This window comes from Pleurodeles waltl, chromosome 4_2 (assembly GCF_031143425.1).
Source record: "Pleurodeles waltl isolate 20211129_DDA chromosome 4_2, aPleWal1.hap1.20221129, whole genome shotgun sequence".
NCBI classification, from domain to species: Eukaryota; Metazoa; Chordata; class Amphibia; order Caudata; family Salamandridae; genus Pleurodeles; species Pleurodeles waltl.
In genome coordinates, this window is record NC_090443.1 from 97,021,309 (window position 1) to 97,042,755 (window position 21,447).

The 21,447-nt window shown below is 44.7% G+C and overlaps 1 protein-coding gene across 2 annotated transcripts in view; it reads left to right on the plus strand.

The window, feature by feature from the left end:
• LOC138292306 (solute carrier family 26 member 10-like) overlaps window positions 1–21,447 on the plus strand; it is a 208,009-nt gene that overhangs the window by 100,493 nt on the left and 86,069 nt on the right. For both annotated transcript variants that reach the window (XM_069230842.1, XM_069230841.1), the window contains exons 8-9: window positions 4,084–4,197; window positions 4,483–4,560. In XM_069230842.1, coding sequence (XP_069086943.1) covers window positions 4,084–4,197; window positions 4,483–4,560 — 192 coding nt within the window. The remainder of the gene's footprint in view (window positions 1–4,083; window positions 4,198–4,482; window positions 4,561–21,447) is intronic.

The following is a 21,447-nucleotide window of genomic DNA, read 5'->3' on the forward strand; positions in this document are numbered from 1 at the left end:
CTAATTCCTCTTATCCGATTCTATTTGTTTTGGTGTCAAATTAAAGGTAGAAATATTTCCTATTATTATAAATTGGTTTTGGATTTGTCAACTATTTCCTGTGTTTTCTTTTATTACTGTTTTGTGATATTTGAATGCTTTACTCACTTTAGCCCTCATTTTGGCTTCGGCGGTCTTTTTGAAAGACCGTCAAAGCCACTGCCGCCAACAGACTGCCAGTGCTGGTGGTCTGCTAACCGCCATATTAGGAGTAGTTGGATGACTTCTGCCCACTTATGGGTGGAAGTCCGACTCCAAAGAGGCGGTTGCATCGCCAGCACCGCCAAACCAGCAAGACTCCGCCCGCCCTATTACGAGTCGTAATACAGCTTGGTGGAGTCTTGCTGGCGTGGTGGTGCTGGCGGTGCAAAACCGCCAGGACCCATCCCCTCTCCGACGACCAGCTCACCGGATAAGGTAAGGTGATTGTCCGAAAGGGAGGGGGGAGGAGTGTTGGGTGCATGTGTGTGGTGTGTGTGTGTGTGCGAATGGGGGTGTATGAGTGCATGTTTGTGAGCGAGTGAGTGGGGGTGTCTGTGTGCAAGTCTGCGAGTGAGTGGGGGTGCATGTGTGTTAATGTATGCATGTGTGGAGTGGGTGGGGGTGTGAATGAATGTGGATGTGGGTGTGTGTGTGAGTGATTGTTTGTGGATAGGGAGGAGGAAGGGGTGTTTGTTGGTGGGTGCATGTGCATGTGTCTGTGTAAGTGGACAGGGAGGGGGTGCGTGTTTGTGTGAGTGAACAGGGAGAGCGGGTGAGTGTATGCATGTGGTGCAGGGGAAGTGAGTGTATGTATGCAGTGCAGGGGTGCGGGGAGAGTGAGTATGTATGCAGTGCAGGAGGAGTGAGTGTATGTATGCGGTGCAGGGGGAGGGTGGGTGGGGGTGTTTTGATGGATGTGTATGGTTGGGGGGTGTATGTAAGTGTGTGGACAGGTGGGGGGCTGTATGTAAGTGTGCAGATGGGTGGGGGGTGCATGGAGGTGTGGGGACATGTGTGCATGTCTGTGCTGGTGACAGGAATGAGGATTCCTATCGCCGGGTGCGTTACCGCCAGCGTTTTTGTGGGGGTGGGGGGCCACCATGGAAAGCCTGGCGGTCTGCAGTCTTGTAATCCGGCTGGTAGGCTGGGACCTGCCGCCGGGCTGGAGGTGCTCACCTCCGGTCCCGTCGGTGCTACCACAGCGGCAGGCCAGGCGGCATTGTGGCTGTTTGTCTTCTGCCAAACCCCACAACTTATAATGCTGCAATCTTTACCGCCGGGTTGACGGCAGTAAGACCGCCACACCGAGACTGGCAGTCGAATGACCGCCACCCTTGTAATAAGGGCCTTTTTCCCCTAAGTTAAGCCTTGTTTCTCGTTGCCAAGCTACCAAGGGTTGAGCTGGGATTAGTTTATTGAGACCTAAATGGACCTAGTGGGGGTTAGTGGCCTATTGCTAAGCATCGGTACTTACCTGTCCTTACCAATAATCCACTTTCCAACACAGGCTTGCATCCTACTCCCAGGAAGTCAGCAGTGATCAGAGATATTTTTCGCTTTCTTTCCAACTTAAAATTAAAAATACACAGTACACTACACTACACTTATACAACTCTCATGCTGAGTGCAAAACAATATCTAAGTTGAAATCTTTGTCTAAATTGTACTGTGTACTAAGAGAGGAGCCACAACAGATCTGATGATTAAAAACCTCTTTAAAGAAAAACAATTTGCAAACATCCGGCCTAACACTAGGTGGCAGGGGTACACAGAGAATATGAACCTAAACCACAATACACTTTCAACAGATGTGAACAGGGTAATATTTTCTTTATGTTTCACATTATTTGGCAATATTGTCAAGCTGAAATGGCATTTTATATTATTAGGTATTTGAATAAAATAGCAAATCATTTGAAAAATACTGACTTTAAAAAAAGAAAGAATAGTTCACAAACTCCACATGTAGCATACAAAATAGTATTCACTTAAATGTACAGATGCCATGCGAATCTTGCAATTTACTGTGTGCCTCTTGTGTTCTGAATGTGAAGGCTATGTTTTACATAATAGATATTAGCATCACTTAGGAGAGATTAGCACGTCTTGTAAGACTAAGAAGAGCTATTAACATATGAAGGATAATCAAGTAACTTTTGTATGGTGCCAGATGCAACAGTGTCTTTTTAGTAATAAAATTTATGAACAGCGACATGCTTTGCTGAAACCAAAATATGCAACAGTTGATCAATTATGTGGCAACTGCCCAAAATCCCAAAATATACATATTTTAATTGCTGCAAGATTACAGTTGCCTCACTATTGCAAATGTTAAAAAGGTGAAAAGGTGGAGAGTTGGAGCAAATATGTAGATAGATAGATATAAATATAGATATATATACATATATATATATATATTCACTTAAAAAACAAAGGTTACAGGGACGTTATAGTTAGGCTCACATCTTGAACTTACAAAACCATAGAAATTCACCTGTTATAGTTAGAGTTATAACACGTGCCCCTGCCATGCACAGTGTTTTCATCAAAAATGTTACTCAAATATTACATTGGTCTTATCAATGATGTTATCAAATATGTCATGAGTGCCCTAATTTGTGGAATAATTAGCAGTGACTAACTTTAACATCCCTATGGACTTAGGTTTTTTAAGCAAATGTTCATGTTTTTTTTATTTAATTTCCTAACTATACCACCCCTGTCTCCTTTGTTTTTTCAGTGAATTTCTATATTTTTTAATTTATAGTAATGTTAATTACTATATGTTAATCTAGCCACCGCCATGCATAGCCTTCAGTCGTGCATGGCCTTCAGTCGTGCATAACAGCAGTTGATATCAGGGCCTGGCCCGTGGCCAACCTCCTATAACCTCCCAAATTTGTGCCACGCATGCCTTCAGCTGTGCACAGTGGGGTTGGCTGCAGGGCCTGGCCTGCGACCAGTTCCTCTGGCCAACCCCCCTAACCCTGAGAGAGAGAGAGAGAGAGAGTGAGAGAGAGAGAAAGTGAGAGATTGAGAGTGAGAGTAAATTCGGCTATGGTGAATGATATATTTAAATGAGATATTTCCAGACAAATTGAAAAGAAAAGAAAAATGTGTTTGTCAATTAAGTGTACGCGTGAGATCACCTTTCAGTATGTTACTTAAATATTTACAGTTGAAAAGAAAATAAAGCAGTGAATGACCACAGACTCACCTAGACTAGAACCCTTAACTTTTAGGGTGCATATCTGAGACCTTATCTGCTAGGCCATAGGTGACTCATTACTTTGTATTCTCCAGACTTATCTATAACATTCAGCCCACAGATTTTGAGGGTAAAAAAACTTCAATGTTCCATCTGTAGAAATGTTAACAGAGGAAACACTAGAAAATAAACAGAGGAAACACTAGAAAATAAACAGACACACTACCAAGCAATACTAGGATTTGGAGTCAAGAGCACAAAAAAGGAAAAATGCTTGTAGAATAACTGAAATTGGTTGATCTATCAAATGTGGTCTGTCCATCCAGTTGAGGAACATTTCTATAAATGTTATGCTGCTGAGTCTTCAACACTAGAGCACCTTTAGCAGCCTTAACCTCTGAGGCACACACAAATTTCACAGTTCTGCGTGTTTCCCACTCCACCTATTCTTTGTCAAATTCTTGCAAAGGTTTAGCAGACCTTTTAATCAGAATCAGATCATGTTATTGTTTACTTCCTGTTGAAAATCTTGGTACTAAACTGTGTGTCAAAGCTGCATTATAAGTCTCTCAGTTCTTCCCTCCAACTTCTCCTGATTGGTTTTCCCAAATCTTTTCAAAGTTATAATGTTACTTTATGGAAACTTGAAATATGAAAATATGCTACTGGAGTCTCATGTCATTAGTACCGAAACATTTAAAGATTGGTCATTGAACCAAGCCTCATCCTTAAAAACAAATTATCAAACCCTCCCCTTTGCTATCAAAGCAAAGCCTCTGATACCCTGAGTCTTTGGAAGCCTCTTCAGTTGCTATGTACCATGTCTTAGATTCTGTGATTTTGTCTCTTGACAGGAGCTGCTAGCTCATGGGATCTCCAACTTTATTTCCTCTATGTTCAAGTGCTTTCCCAATTCAGCAACACTGGCTACTACCAATATCTTAGAAAGTGCTGGTGCCAACACCCAGGTAAGTAGACAGAAAGCCAGAAAAGATTTTCTCCATTCTTGTCCACAGAATTGTTCTAAAAAAGAGATTGATTGGCCTAAAGGAAAGTTGAGACAATTTTTACAAACAGTGCTGAATATGAAAGGTCATTTGGACTGACCTAAACCCTAGTAAGCTTTCAGACCCACTGGCGTTTTTTAAATTATCCCGATGATCCAACATTCCAGTTGTACTCTCCTCACTGGCTTTGTAAGTGCTGGGCTCTGAGTACCTTCTCAGTATTAATGTATTTTCTTATTTCCTCAGCTTTCAGGGTTCTTCACGGCTATAGTGGTCCTCGTGGTGCTTCTGTGGGTCGGTCCTCTCTTTTACTATCTTCCCAAGGTAAGCCATACTCCCCCAATCCATCTCCTCATTCAGTTAAGTTTGGGTAGCTACAGAATAGCATGAATAAGACCAGTGGAGGTTCCTCCATAGGAGTTTAGGAATGTCACCCCTCATACACACACATCTGCAGAAAGCATGAATTATTTTACTACCATTTTATTTTTTACTCCGTCTGCCGAACGGAGTGTGGGGGCAGGGCTAGTGCATCATTGCTGTTGTTTGGCAGCAGTTTGGCCACCATGAGGAGTGGCCTATTCCGTTTGAAGTGCACATGTTGGTTTGGCCGGCTGTCTTTCTACGGCCAGCCCGACATTGACAATTCAAGCCTTGGAGAGCAAGCACAAGCCTCCAGTACCTTTCGGAGCTCTGACCCGGCCTGCTCTAGCCAATCCAGATGCTTCACTCTTGCTGATTACTACTATTATTAGCCGCATGCTTGAAGCTCCTGGATTGGTTAGTTTAGGAAGTGGTCAACAAGCGTGTTTTAAGTGCCTTTGAGTGCGCATGCTGTTCCCTGCACCTCTAATATGGAGAGCCCACTCTGACGAATTGTCTCCTATGTCAGCCACTCTTTGCTATCATTTTCACAGTCTGCTTCTCGTACATCGTTTCCTCATCGGGCAGATCATCCGCATTTTCAAGTTGGCTTCTAAAGCTCCCAGGCTGCATGACTTTTGGGATAAGAAGAATAGATCAAACACTTTTGTTGGGGCCAGCTCAGCTATGCAGGTTTTGATTTCCATCATGTGGGTCAGTCTCACCCCTCCTCAGCCGGTGGCTGATTATAATAAGTTTGACAACCAGATTATTTTTAAATGTTGCCAAGAGCAGCTCCGTAGGCTCCCTGCTGGAGACTGTGAACATCATCGGCTTGCTCAGCATGTTCTGCTTCATCTATAAGGGAGAGTACATAATGCCTGTCATGTCATCGCCATCCTGTGCAGTCTTGTGGCATCTTGAGTGAATGGATAAGTAAATTAAAACTAATAGTGCCACAGTACTAATGAGAAATAGCTCACTATATATGCACTATAATTAGTGAAATGCTTGGGAGCATAAAACAAGTTCAGCGCATTTGTCTACAGTGAGTGGAATGTCAATTATGAACCAGTAATGCAGAAAGTTTTCTCCACAAGAGGTTCATTTTCTCTCTCTAGTCACGCAATGAGATTGCTCATAACTGTCGAAGTGGGTTAGGCTACAGTAACAGAATGCATCTGACAACATTTTCCATTTTAATTCCGCAAGTTTGAAAAAGGAGAATGCGGTAGGCGTCAGAGTGGTTTGTTAAATTTGCATAACAAATAACAGATGTAGGATAGAAATGTCCTTTTTATGACTAGGAAATGATTCATCTTGTTTTCGTAAGAGAAAATTGAGCATCGAGAACTCAGGCAGGATGTGCAGTTTTTCGTGGCATAGCAAAAAATAAAAAAGACTGACTTCTCTTCACATTCATTTTTAGTGTCAATAGGAAAATATTTAAAGTGACAATCCTTGTACATGAAATATTAAACAAATAAGTGGATTGCTAAAACAAACATCAAAAGAATTCAGTTGCCAAAATGTGATTTTAGGAAATAGAGCTGATGAAAAACAACCGAATAAAAAGTGCTTGGAAACTACCAGATCAAATGTTCTAAATGTGAGCAGATGACAAACACTTTCTCGTTAGTATTAGTAATTGAGTCCCACCATTTGAGAGCTTTGGAGCTGAGTCTGAGGGCACTCCGAGTTTCTCTCAGTGCCTTTGTGTGAGTTAGAAAGGTGTTCAGAAATCTTGTTGGCCATCCAATCCTGTGCCTCTCTGCAGAGCGCACAGGGCAGTGGCCATGTGTTTCAGTTGTATTTGTGATTTTGTGCATATGCCTTTGATGGGGGTACACTTTTTTTTCAAAATAATGACAGAAAAAGCTAAAGAAAATTTAGCTCTCACTCGCTACTTATACGTCATCCCTAACGTTTACGCCCTACCACTTTCAAATGTCACCAGCTGCTACTGAATACGCCATAAATGGTATCTCACAAATTTAGTAGAGGTTTGGGGGAAGCTCCACTCCGCTGTCAGAGATAACAGAATTTTTGAAACTCTGCGCTCCGCTTTGCTTCGAGAGCGGAGTTATCCAAAGACTCTTCTAGCCCCGCTAGCGGAGTGGAGCTCACCCGGTGCACTCTGCACCCAGGTATGGGATGCACAGCACAAGCGCAGACAATGTGTGTTCTCACCGAGTAGCCCATAACTTGGCTGCAGCGCAGTGCAGCATAGGCAGCTGCTGAAGACTCGTCGCCGTCGGATGACGAGGAGAGGAGGATCCCCTGGAAGACCCAGGTAAATCCTCATCTCTTTCTTTTGTTGTTGTTGTTGTTTGTGCACACTGATGCACAAACAAGGACTAAATTCAGGCTTGGGTCGTAGGCAGCGAAAGAAAGCTGCTGTGTCAGGCCTCTTGTGCACCGGCCTGCCCCATGCTCACTGCACAAGGGACAGGCCTGTGCACAAAAGGCTTGAAACAGCAGCTTTCACTGCTTACGCCCCTCTCCTGAATTTGCCCGATCTCGGAAGCGCTGAGTAGGGTTGGGCCTGGCTGCCTCAGCGGGTAACGGAACTCAGCCTTCGTGAAATTCCACAGAGTTTTTTTCAACTCTGCTGAATTCTACGGAGTCGGACACCGTGATCTCCGCCCAGGCCTAGAATTTATGGGGAAAGTTCATTTAGTTGGTACAGAGATGCAAAAGACCCAACACTGAGGCCCTCATTATGACTTTGGCGGTCTTTACCGAAGACCGCTGTGTTGACGGCCCCCAAACGACCACCGTGGAGGCGGCAATCCGCCCACCGTATCATGACCCACAGAGACAAAACTGCCAGAAAGCATCCATAAGTACAACACCACCAGAGCCAACAAAGGCGGGAGAGATTTGGTCACACCACCCACACTGCCACGCCTACAAGAAACCGGCCTCCCAATTACAACCCACGAATCACCACATCCGTCCCTCAACAGCGACAAACATTTGGCGGAGCGGACCGCAGTGGTCGATTTGAACACTCCACAACAACAGAAGCCAACATTGGCCAAATTGAAAAACCCACACCTGATACACATACATACACCGTACACACCCACCAACAGCACTATAAAATGCACCCCCACACAACCTACAATTCTTTGCAAAAGCCAAAAATCTGCAACACGTTTCCAACCCACATATCACCAGAACTGCATACACAAAACACAGCCACCTATACACCCTACACGCATCACACACCACACATCATACCAGTACAACAAACACACACAATACACTCAGTCAGTACGTTACGGCATCCCACATACTCACACACCCTGCACCCCCACCAAACATTCCACCCTTTGCAAAACACACACATTACACAACCACACAATCAGCATGTCCCCACAAAAGAACCCCCGTTTCACTTATGAGGAGTTGCGAGTCATGGTAGACAAAATCGGTAGGGTAGAGCCACACCTGTTCGGTGCACAGGTCCAGTAGATCTCCATTGCCAGGAAGATGGACCTACGGCAGAGAATCGTGGACATGGTGTACTCTGTGGAAACCAATCCATGCACAAGGGACGACATAAGGAAGATGTGGAAAAACCTACAGGGGATGGTGCATGCAATGGCATCCAGGCACCACATTGCCATCATGAAGACTGGCGGTGGACCCCCACCACCTCCCCCACTGTTGACAACATGGGAGGAGAAGGTCTTGGCTGTCCAACATCCAGAGGGTCTAACTGGAATAACTGGAGGGCTGGACACTGGTAAGGTACCATTACTTCCCTACCACCTCAGACACCTGCATGGCATGTCTCCCCGTCACCCTATCTCCATTCAACCCACTCCATCCCAAACCCAGAACCACCCCCATAACCACCCTCAACAATTTCCCCCTGTATGCCGAACTCACTGTCAGCACATCTCTCCGAGGTCATCAGTCACACACCTGAGTAATGCATGGTCAGCATGAAGCACTACCAATCCCACAATGCATCACCAATCACAAACAACAGTTGGAGAACTGTCACCCATTTGGTAACTCATAAATGCAGAGTATCTATCTGAGGATTAAGTATACAACTATCTTACATTACCACATGTATCCCAGCCAATGTCAGTCGGCTGCATGTGCCTTGTCAACACAGTCCACCACCAGAAGAAGGCCCCAGGGATGACAGCTACTCTGCATGTCTGTATCAGGAAGATATCCCTGGCTCATCTGGTACCACTGGTCAGTCGGACAATCTACCCCAGAGCACCCCACAACAGACTCCACGACAACAGCAGCCACCCAATGTCCCCAAACCTCTGCCCCAGGACACGTCAATCAACAGGGATCGGAGCCAACACCTCCCAGGCAAGACAAATAAGGTCCTGGTGTCAGTGGGAGTAGGCACACAGTTCAGGGGACACAGGCACAGGGGGTCAGGGCCAATGGGAGGATATATGTGTGCCAAGGGGTTGGCCAAACCAGGGAACCGACTGCCCAGGAGGCACTGCCACATGTCCTGGGAGCATACCAGAAATCCCAGTACAGGATGGCCCAGGCACTTACCATCTTGCAGGAGAACCAGAGGCTGCTGGAACACCACCAGGAGGTCATGCAGCAGTTGCACACCTACAATGCCACCATGGACTCCACTGAGGGATGCTCAGTGAAATGGCCACCATCATGCATGAGTACACAACACACCAGCGGGCCCCTTCCACTAGCCAGTGTACTGACTAGTCCTTCACATCTGCTACAGCTAGTTGACAGGAGGACCTGCCACAGAAATCACAGACCACCAGCACTCCTACCTTTGTAGCAGAAGAACAACCCTGCAAAAGTTCCCTGCGAGCCAGACATCCTCCAGGGACTGTAGCCAAGACCAAAAACACTGCCAAGAAGTGAGCCTCTCCTACATGTCTCCCTTGTGTGCCAATGAGACACCTTGTACACTTTTAACTGCCACTGCTCCTTTGTCCCATGGCCCCATGGATACTGAACCTGTGATATAAACTAACTGGGCCACTACACTGAAGATTTCATCCACCATCGCCCCACTCTATTACACTATCCATTCATATTTGTAAATTCAATAAACACACTTAAACACAACTGAAGGTTTTGTGCTTTTATACTATCAAAATGCATTATCTTGACCCTTATAATCCTGTGCAAATATAATGTAATGTGGAATCCATCGAATATACAGTCAGCTTGGGGTACACATTACCAGTGTAAGTCCTTGCCACAAGTCACAATCCACCAAACTGGTTGAAAGCAGTCTGTAGGCATTCCATGATTTCACTGTAGTGACCACACCAGCATTTGAAATAAGGGAAACCATTTGTCACATACCAATTAGCAGTAAAGAGAAGGAAAGCAACATGAGCCTTTGTAGGACAAGGCACCACAGTTTTCTCCAGGCCATGTTGTCAGTATGCCAATCGTTCCTCTGGTACACCTAGACCAGGCCAAACTGTCAGGGACAATGAAGTCACAGAGCTTTTGTGTAAGCACATTGAAACTCACACTACCTAGCAACAAATGCAAAGTACTGTATGTAACGAGGCCACATGTTGCCATGGGCATATATTTGACACTGCAAAACAGCTGGCACAGTGCATAGGCTAAATCAGCTTTTTCTTAATCATCATACCACTGGCATGACTTACCACAGATGGTACAGTGTCAGGGTACAGATTACACACATTTGAGTTTGGTACATCATAACTGCCACACTTCATTGACATGGTGGTATAGACAGAACTACAGTCTTACCTGACTGTCATTGGAAGTACTTGTGTATAAGATGTGTCCTGGTGTCTACATCCTCCTCCCCATCTCTATCACTGTCTTCAGTTTCCTCTGCTGCCACAGGTGCATTGTCTCTCCCCTCCTCCTGCAGAAATAGCACATGCCGTCTGAGGGCCAAATTGTGAAGCATGCAGAAGGTCAGTGCAATCTGGCAGACTTTTCCAGGGGAGTAGAGTAGGGATCCACCTGAAATATGGAGGCACCTGAACCTGGCTTTCAGTAGGCCAAAAGTTATTTTGATTACTCCTCTGCTCCATCCATGTGCCTCATTGTATTGATTATCTTCCCCTGTCTTCGGATTCCTCACTGGTGTCAACAGTCAGGATTGGTTTGGGTAGCTGTAGTCACCTGGAAATAGTGAGAAACTCACATTATACGTGTACAATAGCAGAGAGAACAACTCCAGGTAACCTACTGCGACATGCATAGTGTGAATCATCATGCTCACCAATGAGCCAGACTCTCTCTCTCTCACTGTAGTTGTGCCATCTATGGGATACTGCTGTTCCTCTTAACATAGGCATCATGTATAGATCCTGGAAACTTGGCAGTAACATGAGAAATATACTGATCAGCAAGGCACACCTTGCACATTTATAGAATGGTAACTCTTACTATTTCAGAACACCTGCTCATTTATCCTGGGAGGAACCAAAGCAATATGGATCCCGTCAATGGCCCCAATTACATGTGGAATGTGTCCTACTAAATAGAAAGCAGCCTTAACAGTGAGCAAATCATCACTTTGGAGGAATGTAATATAGCTGCTCATGTGTTTCAGCAAGGCTGTTAAAACTCTACTTAGCACATTAGAAAACATTGGTTGTGACATACCTGCAGCCAAGCCCACTGTCAATTGAAATGATCCACTGGCCAGGAAGTGGAGCACGGACAGCACCTGTACTGTACAAGGTGTGGTAATAGGACTACGAAGAGCAAGAGTGAGATACGGCTCCAGTTGTTGACACAGTTCAGTGACTGGGGCTGTCTAGACGATAGGTGAGTAGTATATGACGTTCCTCCAGTGTAGCCAAGCCAACTAGGGTTCTGTACAGGGGTGCATGCCTCCTCCTCCGCAGTTGTTGATATGTGTACACACAAAACATCACAAGTGTGTGATAGCAGGAAGGATAGGAACATACAACATCACAGTAAATAGAGCTGTCTCATACATTTCAGCCAACTAATAATTGGGATCTCCTCTGGTGAACTCTAAATGCAAACGGACTTCTGATACCATATATTCTCATTAATCTGTCATACTGCTACACAGATGTCGTCGCAGTTGTGAGACGTGATAACTACCATCACATTTTACATGTTTTGTCAACTACTCTTCTGCAAGCAGTGCACCCACAATGGCCTGTGCTACAGGGGATAGGGCTCCAGCTTTCACATTCGAAGAACTGGAGAAGCTCGTGGATGGGGTCCTACCCCTGTATGGACAGTTGTATGGGCCTCCAGATCAACAGGTGAGCACCTTTTAGGTAATTTGGATGCAACATGGCTATATGTTGATGGTTTATTTTGTTGGAGGAAACAACTGTGGATTTAATCCTGTTTAAAATAATATTTTGATTCAGTATAGTAGAAGGAACAACCAACAGGCTGCTATTCAGTCTTTTAAGTGTTTCTTGGATTGGTGTAATGGGAGATTTATTATCCTCTCTTCTTTCTTGAATCACAAGCACTTGTTTCATTTGCACTTTGTTCTGTCCTTTTTCTTTTTTTGTCATGATGGGGGATGTATATAGTGTGTACATATATGAAGAAAGTATATATTTTGTTTAAATAATAAAGGATGTTCTCCTAAGTGCTGCATATGTTAATATGAATGTTGGGATTGTTCCTGGTTATAAGTGATCCCTAAGGGGTCTTTGTTGATTTGTCAACTGGCAGACATTGATTAGTGAGTCACAGTAGGTGTGCAGATGGTAGTTTTTACTGAGTTCTTTACAGCTGTTGATCCCAGGCAATGATGTGGTTTTGTGGTTGTTATTGAATAGTGTTATATACCAGTGAGTTATTGTGATATGTTTGCCTTATGTGCTGTTACTGCTGTTTTTGACCCTGTGCTCCCTTTCTTTCTCCACCACCCTCCCTCCTTTTCTTTTCCTCTCCTTGTGTGCATTAGCATCATGTGGTGAAGGGGCAGGGGCCGCAGTGAGTCGGGGAGCTGCAGCCTACGGGACCGAGGAGGCAGTGACCCCCGATGCCAAGGGGACCAGTGGGTTGAAGGGCGAGGGGAGCACCACGGGGGAGACAGGAGCTGATACTACCGCCTCTGATTCCTCCTCCAATGGGAACTCCTTGGTGGTGGTGGACCCCTCTGGAACCACCCCGGCTACATCATCTTCTGCCACCTCCCGTTCCAGCACTGCCCTCCCAGTAGCCCCCCACCCAGTTACCCGTGCCCACTCACCCAGGAGGATGGACATCTCCTTCGCCCCAGGCACCTCAGCCCCTGTCCCAGTCAGCCCTGCTGCTCTCAATGAGGAGGCTATTGACCTCCTGAGATCCACCTCTGTAGGGCAGTCAACCATCGTGAATGTCATCCAGGGGCTGGCATCCCAGATGCCGGAATGCAATGCCTACCTGGAGGGCATTCACGTTGGCTGGCCTAAAGAGATAGTTTTAGACTCTGACCTCCTCTGTGAGGGCAGCCAGTGTCCCTAGTTCTTCTGTCCCCCCCTCCAACTACCTGTAGCCAGGCCTAGAGCCCTCTACCCCACCCATCACAAGCACACATTCAGACGAGCATGCATCCAAGACAAGAGACCGGACACGCAAATCAAGCACAAGCAGCACAGATCACACCACAAGCATACACACAGCCAACACACAGGAGCACACACAACAACAGCCACTGCCTCCACTGTCTTCCCCTCCACCTCCTCCATCACAGTCACATTAGCACTCACACCTGCAAGCACTGCACCCTCATTCCCCGATCCTGCCACCTGTTCAGCCTTGCCCACAGTCACCACAACAGCAGACACGCAGACTAGCACCCCATTCACCACATGCGCAGTCACCATCACAACCACATGCAGCACACCCACCTCACATGCAGACACCACCCCAACATACATGCACACGACATGTTTGTCCTCTCCCTCCCTGTCTTCCCACTCTACTCCCAAAACAAATAAACGCTCCCACTCAGACACTCAACAGTCATCCACCTTACACACGCACACTTTGCATGCACTTCCAACCCATGCCAGCACACCTAAACATCCTACGACCACTTCCTTTACTTCCACTCCCAAACCGCCTCCCACAGTCCGCCCCACTGTACCTAAGAAACTTTTCCTTGCCCGTCTTGACCTCTTCCCTCGTCCTGACCCAACCTGTGTTGCCCCTAAATGAAAAGTCCAGCTCCCCGAGTGCAGTCCCTCCAACTCCTAGTCCTCCCATGGCTCTCCTAGTGTTTCCAATGTCCTACCTCCTGCTAAGAAGGCTTCCTCTCTGGGACACAAGGCAGCCAGTCCCACCCCCGCAGACCCACTCCCTAGCCCCCCAAACAGAGGAGCAAGAGCACACCCCCTTCAAAAACCCAAGTCAAAGGTCCCCCTTCCAAGTCAAAACTCCCCCACCCACCCAAGCCCTGCCCCCTGAGATGCCTGCCCCCAACATTGATGTCCCTTTGCTGTCAGGAGTCTAGTTGGGCCTCTCACATTGACCTGTGTAGTGGCATGGACACTTTTGTACTGGCCAATGGCCCTTTGTTTATATGTTGTGTTTTGCTGTGGGTGATATTCCCGGCCTATTACAGTGTTTGCCTCACAGGTATTTGTCCTGACTTTTTTTCATAGGGCTTATATGGATGTTGTATTCCTCAGCGGATTGTTCTCCTTGTGTGGTATGTGTGTATTGTGTGTGCTGTGCATGTATCACTCTCCCCTCTCTCCCTGGTGTAAAAGCGGCTGTACTCACCATCGTCGTCTTCGTCGACGTCGCTGCTCCTGGACTCCCATTGCATGGTACAACATCAGCAGGACTTCCAGTTCGGGGTCCATGGCGGCCGCAGATCCCTCAGTGTCCCTGGAAGTGAGTGTCTCCTTTCATATGGGTCGTTTCCGCCAGACTTTTCTTGGCGGTGGTCCAGCCCTGGAAATCCTGGCGGTCTGGTATGTCATAATGTGGCGGCCGGTGAATGGTGTTCCTCCGGGCTGAAGATGGCAACCTCCGCAGTCGGTGGCTGGACCACACTGGTGGTTCAAGCGGTCCATTGGCTGTATATGGGAGGGATTACCACCGTGGTCATAATATGGCGGTCTTCACCGTCGGCCTGGCGGCTGTACTACCGCCTTCGCCGGCGTGGTTTTCAGCTGACTGCCAAAATCATAATGAGGGCTTGAGTCTTCTTGACCTCAAAATGGTATCTGCAATCATTCAGCAACATTCCAACTCCCAATATTTTCCAACATTATCCTGAAATCAGTTCAAGTTATATAGCTGTATCACGTAGTCCACTGCCGCCGAACCACAAGAAACACATGGTGCTGTTAGTCTGGATGGTTATCTTTTTTTCTAGTCAGAGAACCAAAATACTTCTTCTACAGACCCACTAATGCCAGGTCAGAGCACAACGGCAAATTTATAATACAGTACTGCCTAACAAATGGCAATATACTCTCTTACCACACTGCAAAGCTATTTTCTTTATTTAGTGATTTCAGCATTTAAAGTAACAAATCATTAAATATTTCCAAGAACAATACATTGCACTATAGTAGAGAATGTATGTGGTAGAAAATATAATCAGTTGATCATATTGGCTAAGAAGAGACAATATCAGCCTGCGAAAGCTACATCTGTGCGGACTGACCAACACCACAGAACATCGCCAGACACAACAAGAATACACATAACAATGCATTTCGTATTAATGTAAATTCAGCGCAAAATAGTATCAGGACCCCTTCTGGACCTGAGGGGTGGCTTTAATGTTCAGGAGGAGTTTAGCAAATATCTTTGAGTCAGTGTATATAAGCGAGAGTGGCCTGTAAGAATCTGGATACTGTGGTTGCTTACCAGGTTTTAACAGTGTAATTAGGATTGCCTCCTGAAAGAAAGGAGGGAGAGTATCTTTCTCTAATGCTCCAGCAAATAGAAGATGAAATCTAGGTGCCAATATATTACCATAGGCTTTGTAAAATTCAGACGTGAATCCATCACCACCAGGTGACTCGCCCGTGGGAAGGCCCATTAAGCCAAGCTGGTGTAACTTGGGCAAAGTAAGTTGGGTAGTCTGCTGAAGGGGTACAACTGTGTGTTGCATACAAATTGGTGTAGTGTTCTACAAATTCCTGTACAGTCCCTTCTTATTCCTGTAGAATAGTGCCACCTTCAATTTTAGCTGTGTCACCACAGGGGAACCCATGCTCTGCCCCAACAGCAGGGCCAGAGTTCTGCCTGAGCGATCCACCTAACCATATGCCCCGTCAGTGGTGAATCTATACATGTGTTTGATCTCCCTTTCTGCCTCTTGATTAAACTAATCTAACTTGGTGTGGATGTCTGTTTCTGTGATGAGGTTACTGTGGTACTGTTGCTCTAGGGTATGCAATTCCATCTCTAAGGCATTTAGCCTATTACAGATTTGCTTTACACACTCCATGTTGTTTTGCTATGCATATCCCTCGTGTGTAGGCTTTAAAAACCCTAATTCAAGTCAATACAAAAACCTAAGGGCCTGATTTAGATTTTGTCGGATAGGTTACTCCGTCACAACTGTGAAGGATATGCCATCCGCTGACATATATATCCCACAGGAAATAATAACCCATCTGTCGAAATCTAAATCAGGCCCTAAGAGTCAAACTCAGGAGGAAAATGGAAAGTGTCCCTGAAAAGGGGGGAACAGTGGAACCAATCTCAAGATCCGGAGATTTTTATAGACAATTCACACAAGCTATTGATAGATTCTGTGAATTCAGCATGGTATGATCATTGTTGGGGTCGCATTGGCAAAACAGAAACAGCAGCCTAATGTTTCAAATCTTTAGTACTAACCCATCTCTTAAGGTAAGAGAATTCTTCTCCCTCCTCCCTCAGCAAATGCACTTTCGAGATGTATGAAGACAAAAGAAAACATTTCCTAAACAATGGCTCGTAGAATTAGCACAGCTACAGCAGAACTTCCAGTGGAAGTCCTTGAAAATGATACCTTAAGTACACAATGGAAGCTTCATTCACAATACACACTTCCTAACACAGTTCCCATCTTTAAATCTTTTACATTGTTCACTTGGTGCTCCACGGAAATGAGGGGAGAGATGGCTTGCACCAGAACACTGATTGGCAGGAGGTATGAGCAGGAGCATGATGAGCAGAACACCAGACACTGCATCTTTTTTAAAAGAAATGGTGTTTTACATGAAAATGTGGCATAACTACTTTACAGTATTAATTACAATACAAAGTGACATAGCAAATTTGTTACAAGGGCAACATTGTTAATACATTAGTTACGACCTTATACATCATTAAAATCATTCATTTTGTTTAAATAATTGTCACATGATATTTCCACATTTTAAAAAAAGCTACTACAAATTCCCACCTCTGAATAATTTTTAAATAATCACAAAAAACTCTGTTAGTAACTTTATTAATCAGCCATTAGTCTTTTGAAGTCTTCTTATTCTTCTTTTTCTTCTTATTTCACTAAGCAACAATAAAAAAACAATTTAAAAAAAGAGCAATTAGAATTCACTTTTCAGTTCTTGTAAAAGGGAAAAAATCAAAAAGGGCTTCTTCAAAATGGGACTAGACTCTGTATGTCATTCTTTTCAGTTGTTTCAGTCTTTGAGCAAATTTCCCCTGTCTATGTTTTGTGATTTTCATCAAAACTCAGTATTCAAAGTCTCTAGTTCACTCTGAAGGTGGTTCTTCTTTAGTGTCACTCTTTAGATTTGATCCACTCTCAAAAGTATTATGGCACTTATTCATCTGAAAGTAATCCTCTTCATTTGTGTCATCCTCTGATACTGTAGCTAGATACATCCACCTTGGTGAGCCACATTTCTGATTTGGAACTCAGCTGGCCTTCTAGCACTCTCATCAGTTTCCCAGTTTAAATGCCTCTTTAGACTTTTCTCTGGCTGAAAGTGTTTCTATTTGCAAGTTCTTTTTCTGGGTATCTCGTTAACCCTTTCTTTTTCAGTGATAGCTTTTTGTTTTCTGTGTTTCTCAAGACTTTGACTCAAACCTGAGCTTATAGTGGGCTCAGGCTCTCTTCCCGCTGCTCTTTCCAAAGCAAATTTCCTTCTTCCAAATGAGGTCTTTTTGACTCTGATTTTCAATGGTAACTTGTTACTGCCTTGATCAGAAACTCCTTCTCTTTGCTGCCACCCACGCTTTGCTCTTTCGCACTGCAATAGCTCTTTACTCTGAACATTTCATAACTGGAAGTTAGAAGTTTCAGGCTCTTCATCTTAACTTTGGGTCACTTTAAACAATTGCCTTCGACTTTCTACTTAATCTTCACTAATTACAGAAAAATCTTCACCCCTCCACCCCCTCTCAATTCACGCTGTGAACTTGGATTTGGCTGTGATCTTCTTCATCAGACTGTGCATTTTGATCATCTGTTCTTGTCTCATCCACTCCTTCAACTACACTCACTCTTTGTGTGAGCAGTGTGTATTTGCTAGGCACTCATGCACACTTAAATGCACTATGGTAGTAAATATAACTTGAAAAGACTCATTCTAGTGCTCGTCGGGGGTAGCCCTTGCAAACCTTATTCCAGATAAATACCCAGTCTCTGGAGCTCAAACCATGGCAGGGCGTGTACTTGTAGTTTTCTGTGGCTGCATTCATCTAGTAAGAGACAAATTTCACCACATAAGCCAGTCCTTTACAATATCCCAGAACAGTGCCATCAGTTATTGAAACTAATGCAGGTGAAGGTACATGTGCAAGTCTCATTGCTCTGCTTATGATCTCCTTGTGGGGTGATAGGCCTGTATTACTGTTTGGAGTACTTCTCATATTCATTCACACAAGGGGAAGTGTGTCAAGCTACTTTAAACATGTTGAAGCACAAACATTTGCTAGTTTATTCTCTTGAGTGTTTTTCATCCGCTCCACTTCACTTGAGGATTATGGTCAATACCTCCAATGGAATCTTTGCTTTACTTTAAAAGTTGCAAAGGTTATCGACAACACTTCAATTGTGAAGTGCATCCCACAATCAGTCTCAAAAGAAGTCAGGAGCCCAAATCTTTGATGAATTCCGTCAACAACAATTATGCAACTGTAAGGCTATCTGCTCTACTGGTGAGAAATGCTTTGACTCATTTTGAGAGAAGGCAGACTATTACTAGGATATACCTCTGACCATTGCAATGTGGCATCTCAATAAAGTCTGATTGTATTCTTGTAAATGGGTCCTCTGATCTGCCAATGTGATTCATGATGGCAACAGTTTTCTTATCCTGATTATTTAAATGTCAAACTAGATTACAACTACATAAAATCTTCAACAACACGTCAACATCCTGTGTTCTCCTAACATTTCTTAACAGAACCAAATTATTTCTTACTGCATGGGTTTGATTATGCAAATATTTACACATACGTTGAAACATTGAGGACCTCATTTTGAGTTTGGTAGGTGGCAGAGGCTGCCCACCGAACTCTTTAGAACGGAAAATCACCACTTCGGGTTTCCACCTGCTGGCCCTATTATGAGTTTCACGCTGGGCCAGCAAGCGGAAACAACTTTTCTGCCCCCTGGCCCAGCCAGGAAATTCAACACAACATTGACGCCGGGTCATAATTGAGCCAGCTGCAATATTGTGGTGCATTGGGTACAACAGCACCCGAAAGCACGACAGGCTGTCCATGGGGGTCCCTCACTGCCCATGCCAGGTACATGGGCAGTGCAGGGGCCCCCATGGGGCCCCGGTGCCCGGTGTCCACCAGCCTTTGCATTGCAGTGGAACCAGCATGCAAAAGCTGGCAGAGAGGGGACTCATAATCCCCAGCGCAGCGCTGCCCTTGCGGATTAAGACCGCCGGCACCTCCAGGCTGTCGACCGGTGGCAACCTGCTGGTGCCAGCGGTCAGACCATGACGCCTTTGCCACGTCGTAATGTGGAGGCCGGACTGCTGATTTGGCGGCGGTCCGACAGCCATCGCGAGTCTGGCAGTCCCATGACCACCAGACTTGTAATAAGGGCCTGCGTCTAGCTTAATATATTTTTCCTCTACATTTACATACATCCCATGTGCCCTATTTTGACTGGAACATTTGCTGAAACTTGATTAACAATTTATTTATTACTGAACTCTACAATTTGGACTTATTTTCCTGAGAGGGGTAAGTTTGGGATTTCTACAGAACAAACTGTTGAATGAGTAGCTCAGGTATCAACCAGGAATGAAACAGAATGGCCATTCACTTCTCTGTCAACTTGTGGGCCACTTTGGTCTACCTCCAGAACAGTTCCAATTCAGCAATTATTCTCCCTCTTCAGGCACTGTCATTGTGAATTGCTTTTTGCCATCTCATCAACAGAGGAACAGATCCCAAGACCCAGGGATTTGTATACACTGTTCATGAAAGTTATCAATAGATTCTGTAAATTCAGCATGGTGTCATCATGTTTATGGTTGCGTCGGCAAATCAGAAACAAAAACATAGGGGCATATTTAAGAGCCCCTAGCGCCATGTTAGCACCGCCATAGCCTAATTTCTTTGGACACTAAGGTGGTGCTAAAGTGGCTTTTGCCACACAGCACTTTGTAACCCCTTGCTCCACATTGTGCTAGCACCAGGCATAATGTACGCAAGGGGGGCTTTCCCCCATTAGGGGGGGCTGAAAAAACAGCGCAAAGAAGTCTAAAAGATTTATTTGCGCCATTTCTTCAGCATTTTTTATGCCTGCACAGAGCAGGCGTTAACATGATGGCTCCCATTGTTCTCAAAGGGCCTCTAGGTGCTTTGCAGGATTAAACAATTTTTTATGCTAGTCTGGCAGAGCGTAAAAAATGTTGCTGCTAGTTCCCTAACTACCACTGTGGTGCGCTGTATGTTAAATATGGCACACACTTGGTGGCTTTAGGGGGCGCGAAGAGGTGCAACTTTTCTTAAATATACCCCATAATGTTTTAAATCTTTAGCGCTAGCTCATTTCTTAAAGTAAGAGAAATCTTCCCTCTGCCCCCTCACCAACTGCATTATGAGATGTACATCTCAAAAGGAAACATTTCTTAAACATTGGCTCATATTATTAGCACGCCTACAATCAAACTTCCAGTGAAAGTTCTATTAATGATACTTTGGGTACACAATGAAGGCTTCATTCACAATACACGCTTTCTAAACACAGTTGTCTATCCTTTAATCTTTGATGTCCTTCACTTGGTGCTCCTCAGAAAAGAGGTGAGAGATGGTTTGCAGCAGGACACTCAGTGGAAGAGGGATGAGCAAGAACACAATGAGAAGAACAACAGAAACTGCATCCAATTTAAAATAAATAGTGTCTCACATGAAAATGTGGCATAACTACTTCACACTATTAATTACAGACCCAAGGGACACAGCAAATTCTAAACATTTTTATAAACACTAAAAGCAGTTGATTTCCATCACACAAACATGAGGCTTAGCAGAATTGTTTTTACAGTATTATGTAGATCAAACGTGTCCCAAGAGCATTAGAGTGCTATTTATGAGAGACAGGTTTTCTTGCACATTTTTTAGACATGGGGATGATTTGTCCAGAATCACAGGATGTGGAGGAGAGGTCTGGATTCAAATCTGACTCCCCAGTTCCAAATTCAGCAGCTCTAGCCGTTAGTCCACATCTCCTCCCCAAGATTCTCTCCATGATGCTCTACAAATCTGAGAATTAAAAAGAATGTAGACAAGCCAATCACATTTGTAAGAGTTGTTGTATGAGAAAACACAGCAGAGGATCTCAGGGAGATGTTCTTGGGAAAAATGGCTGTCAGGTAATTTAAAAATCTTTGTATGACTTTACCCTTACAATGATGTTCAAAACACACTCACCACATTCTTTGGAGGTTTCTGAAG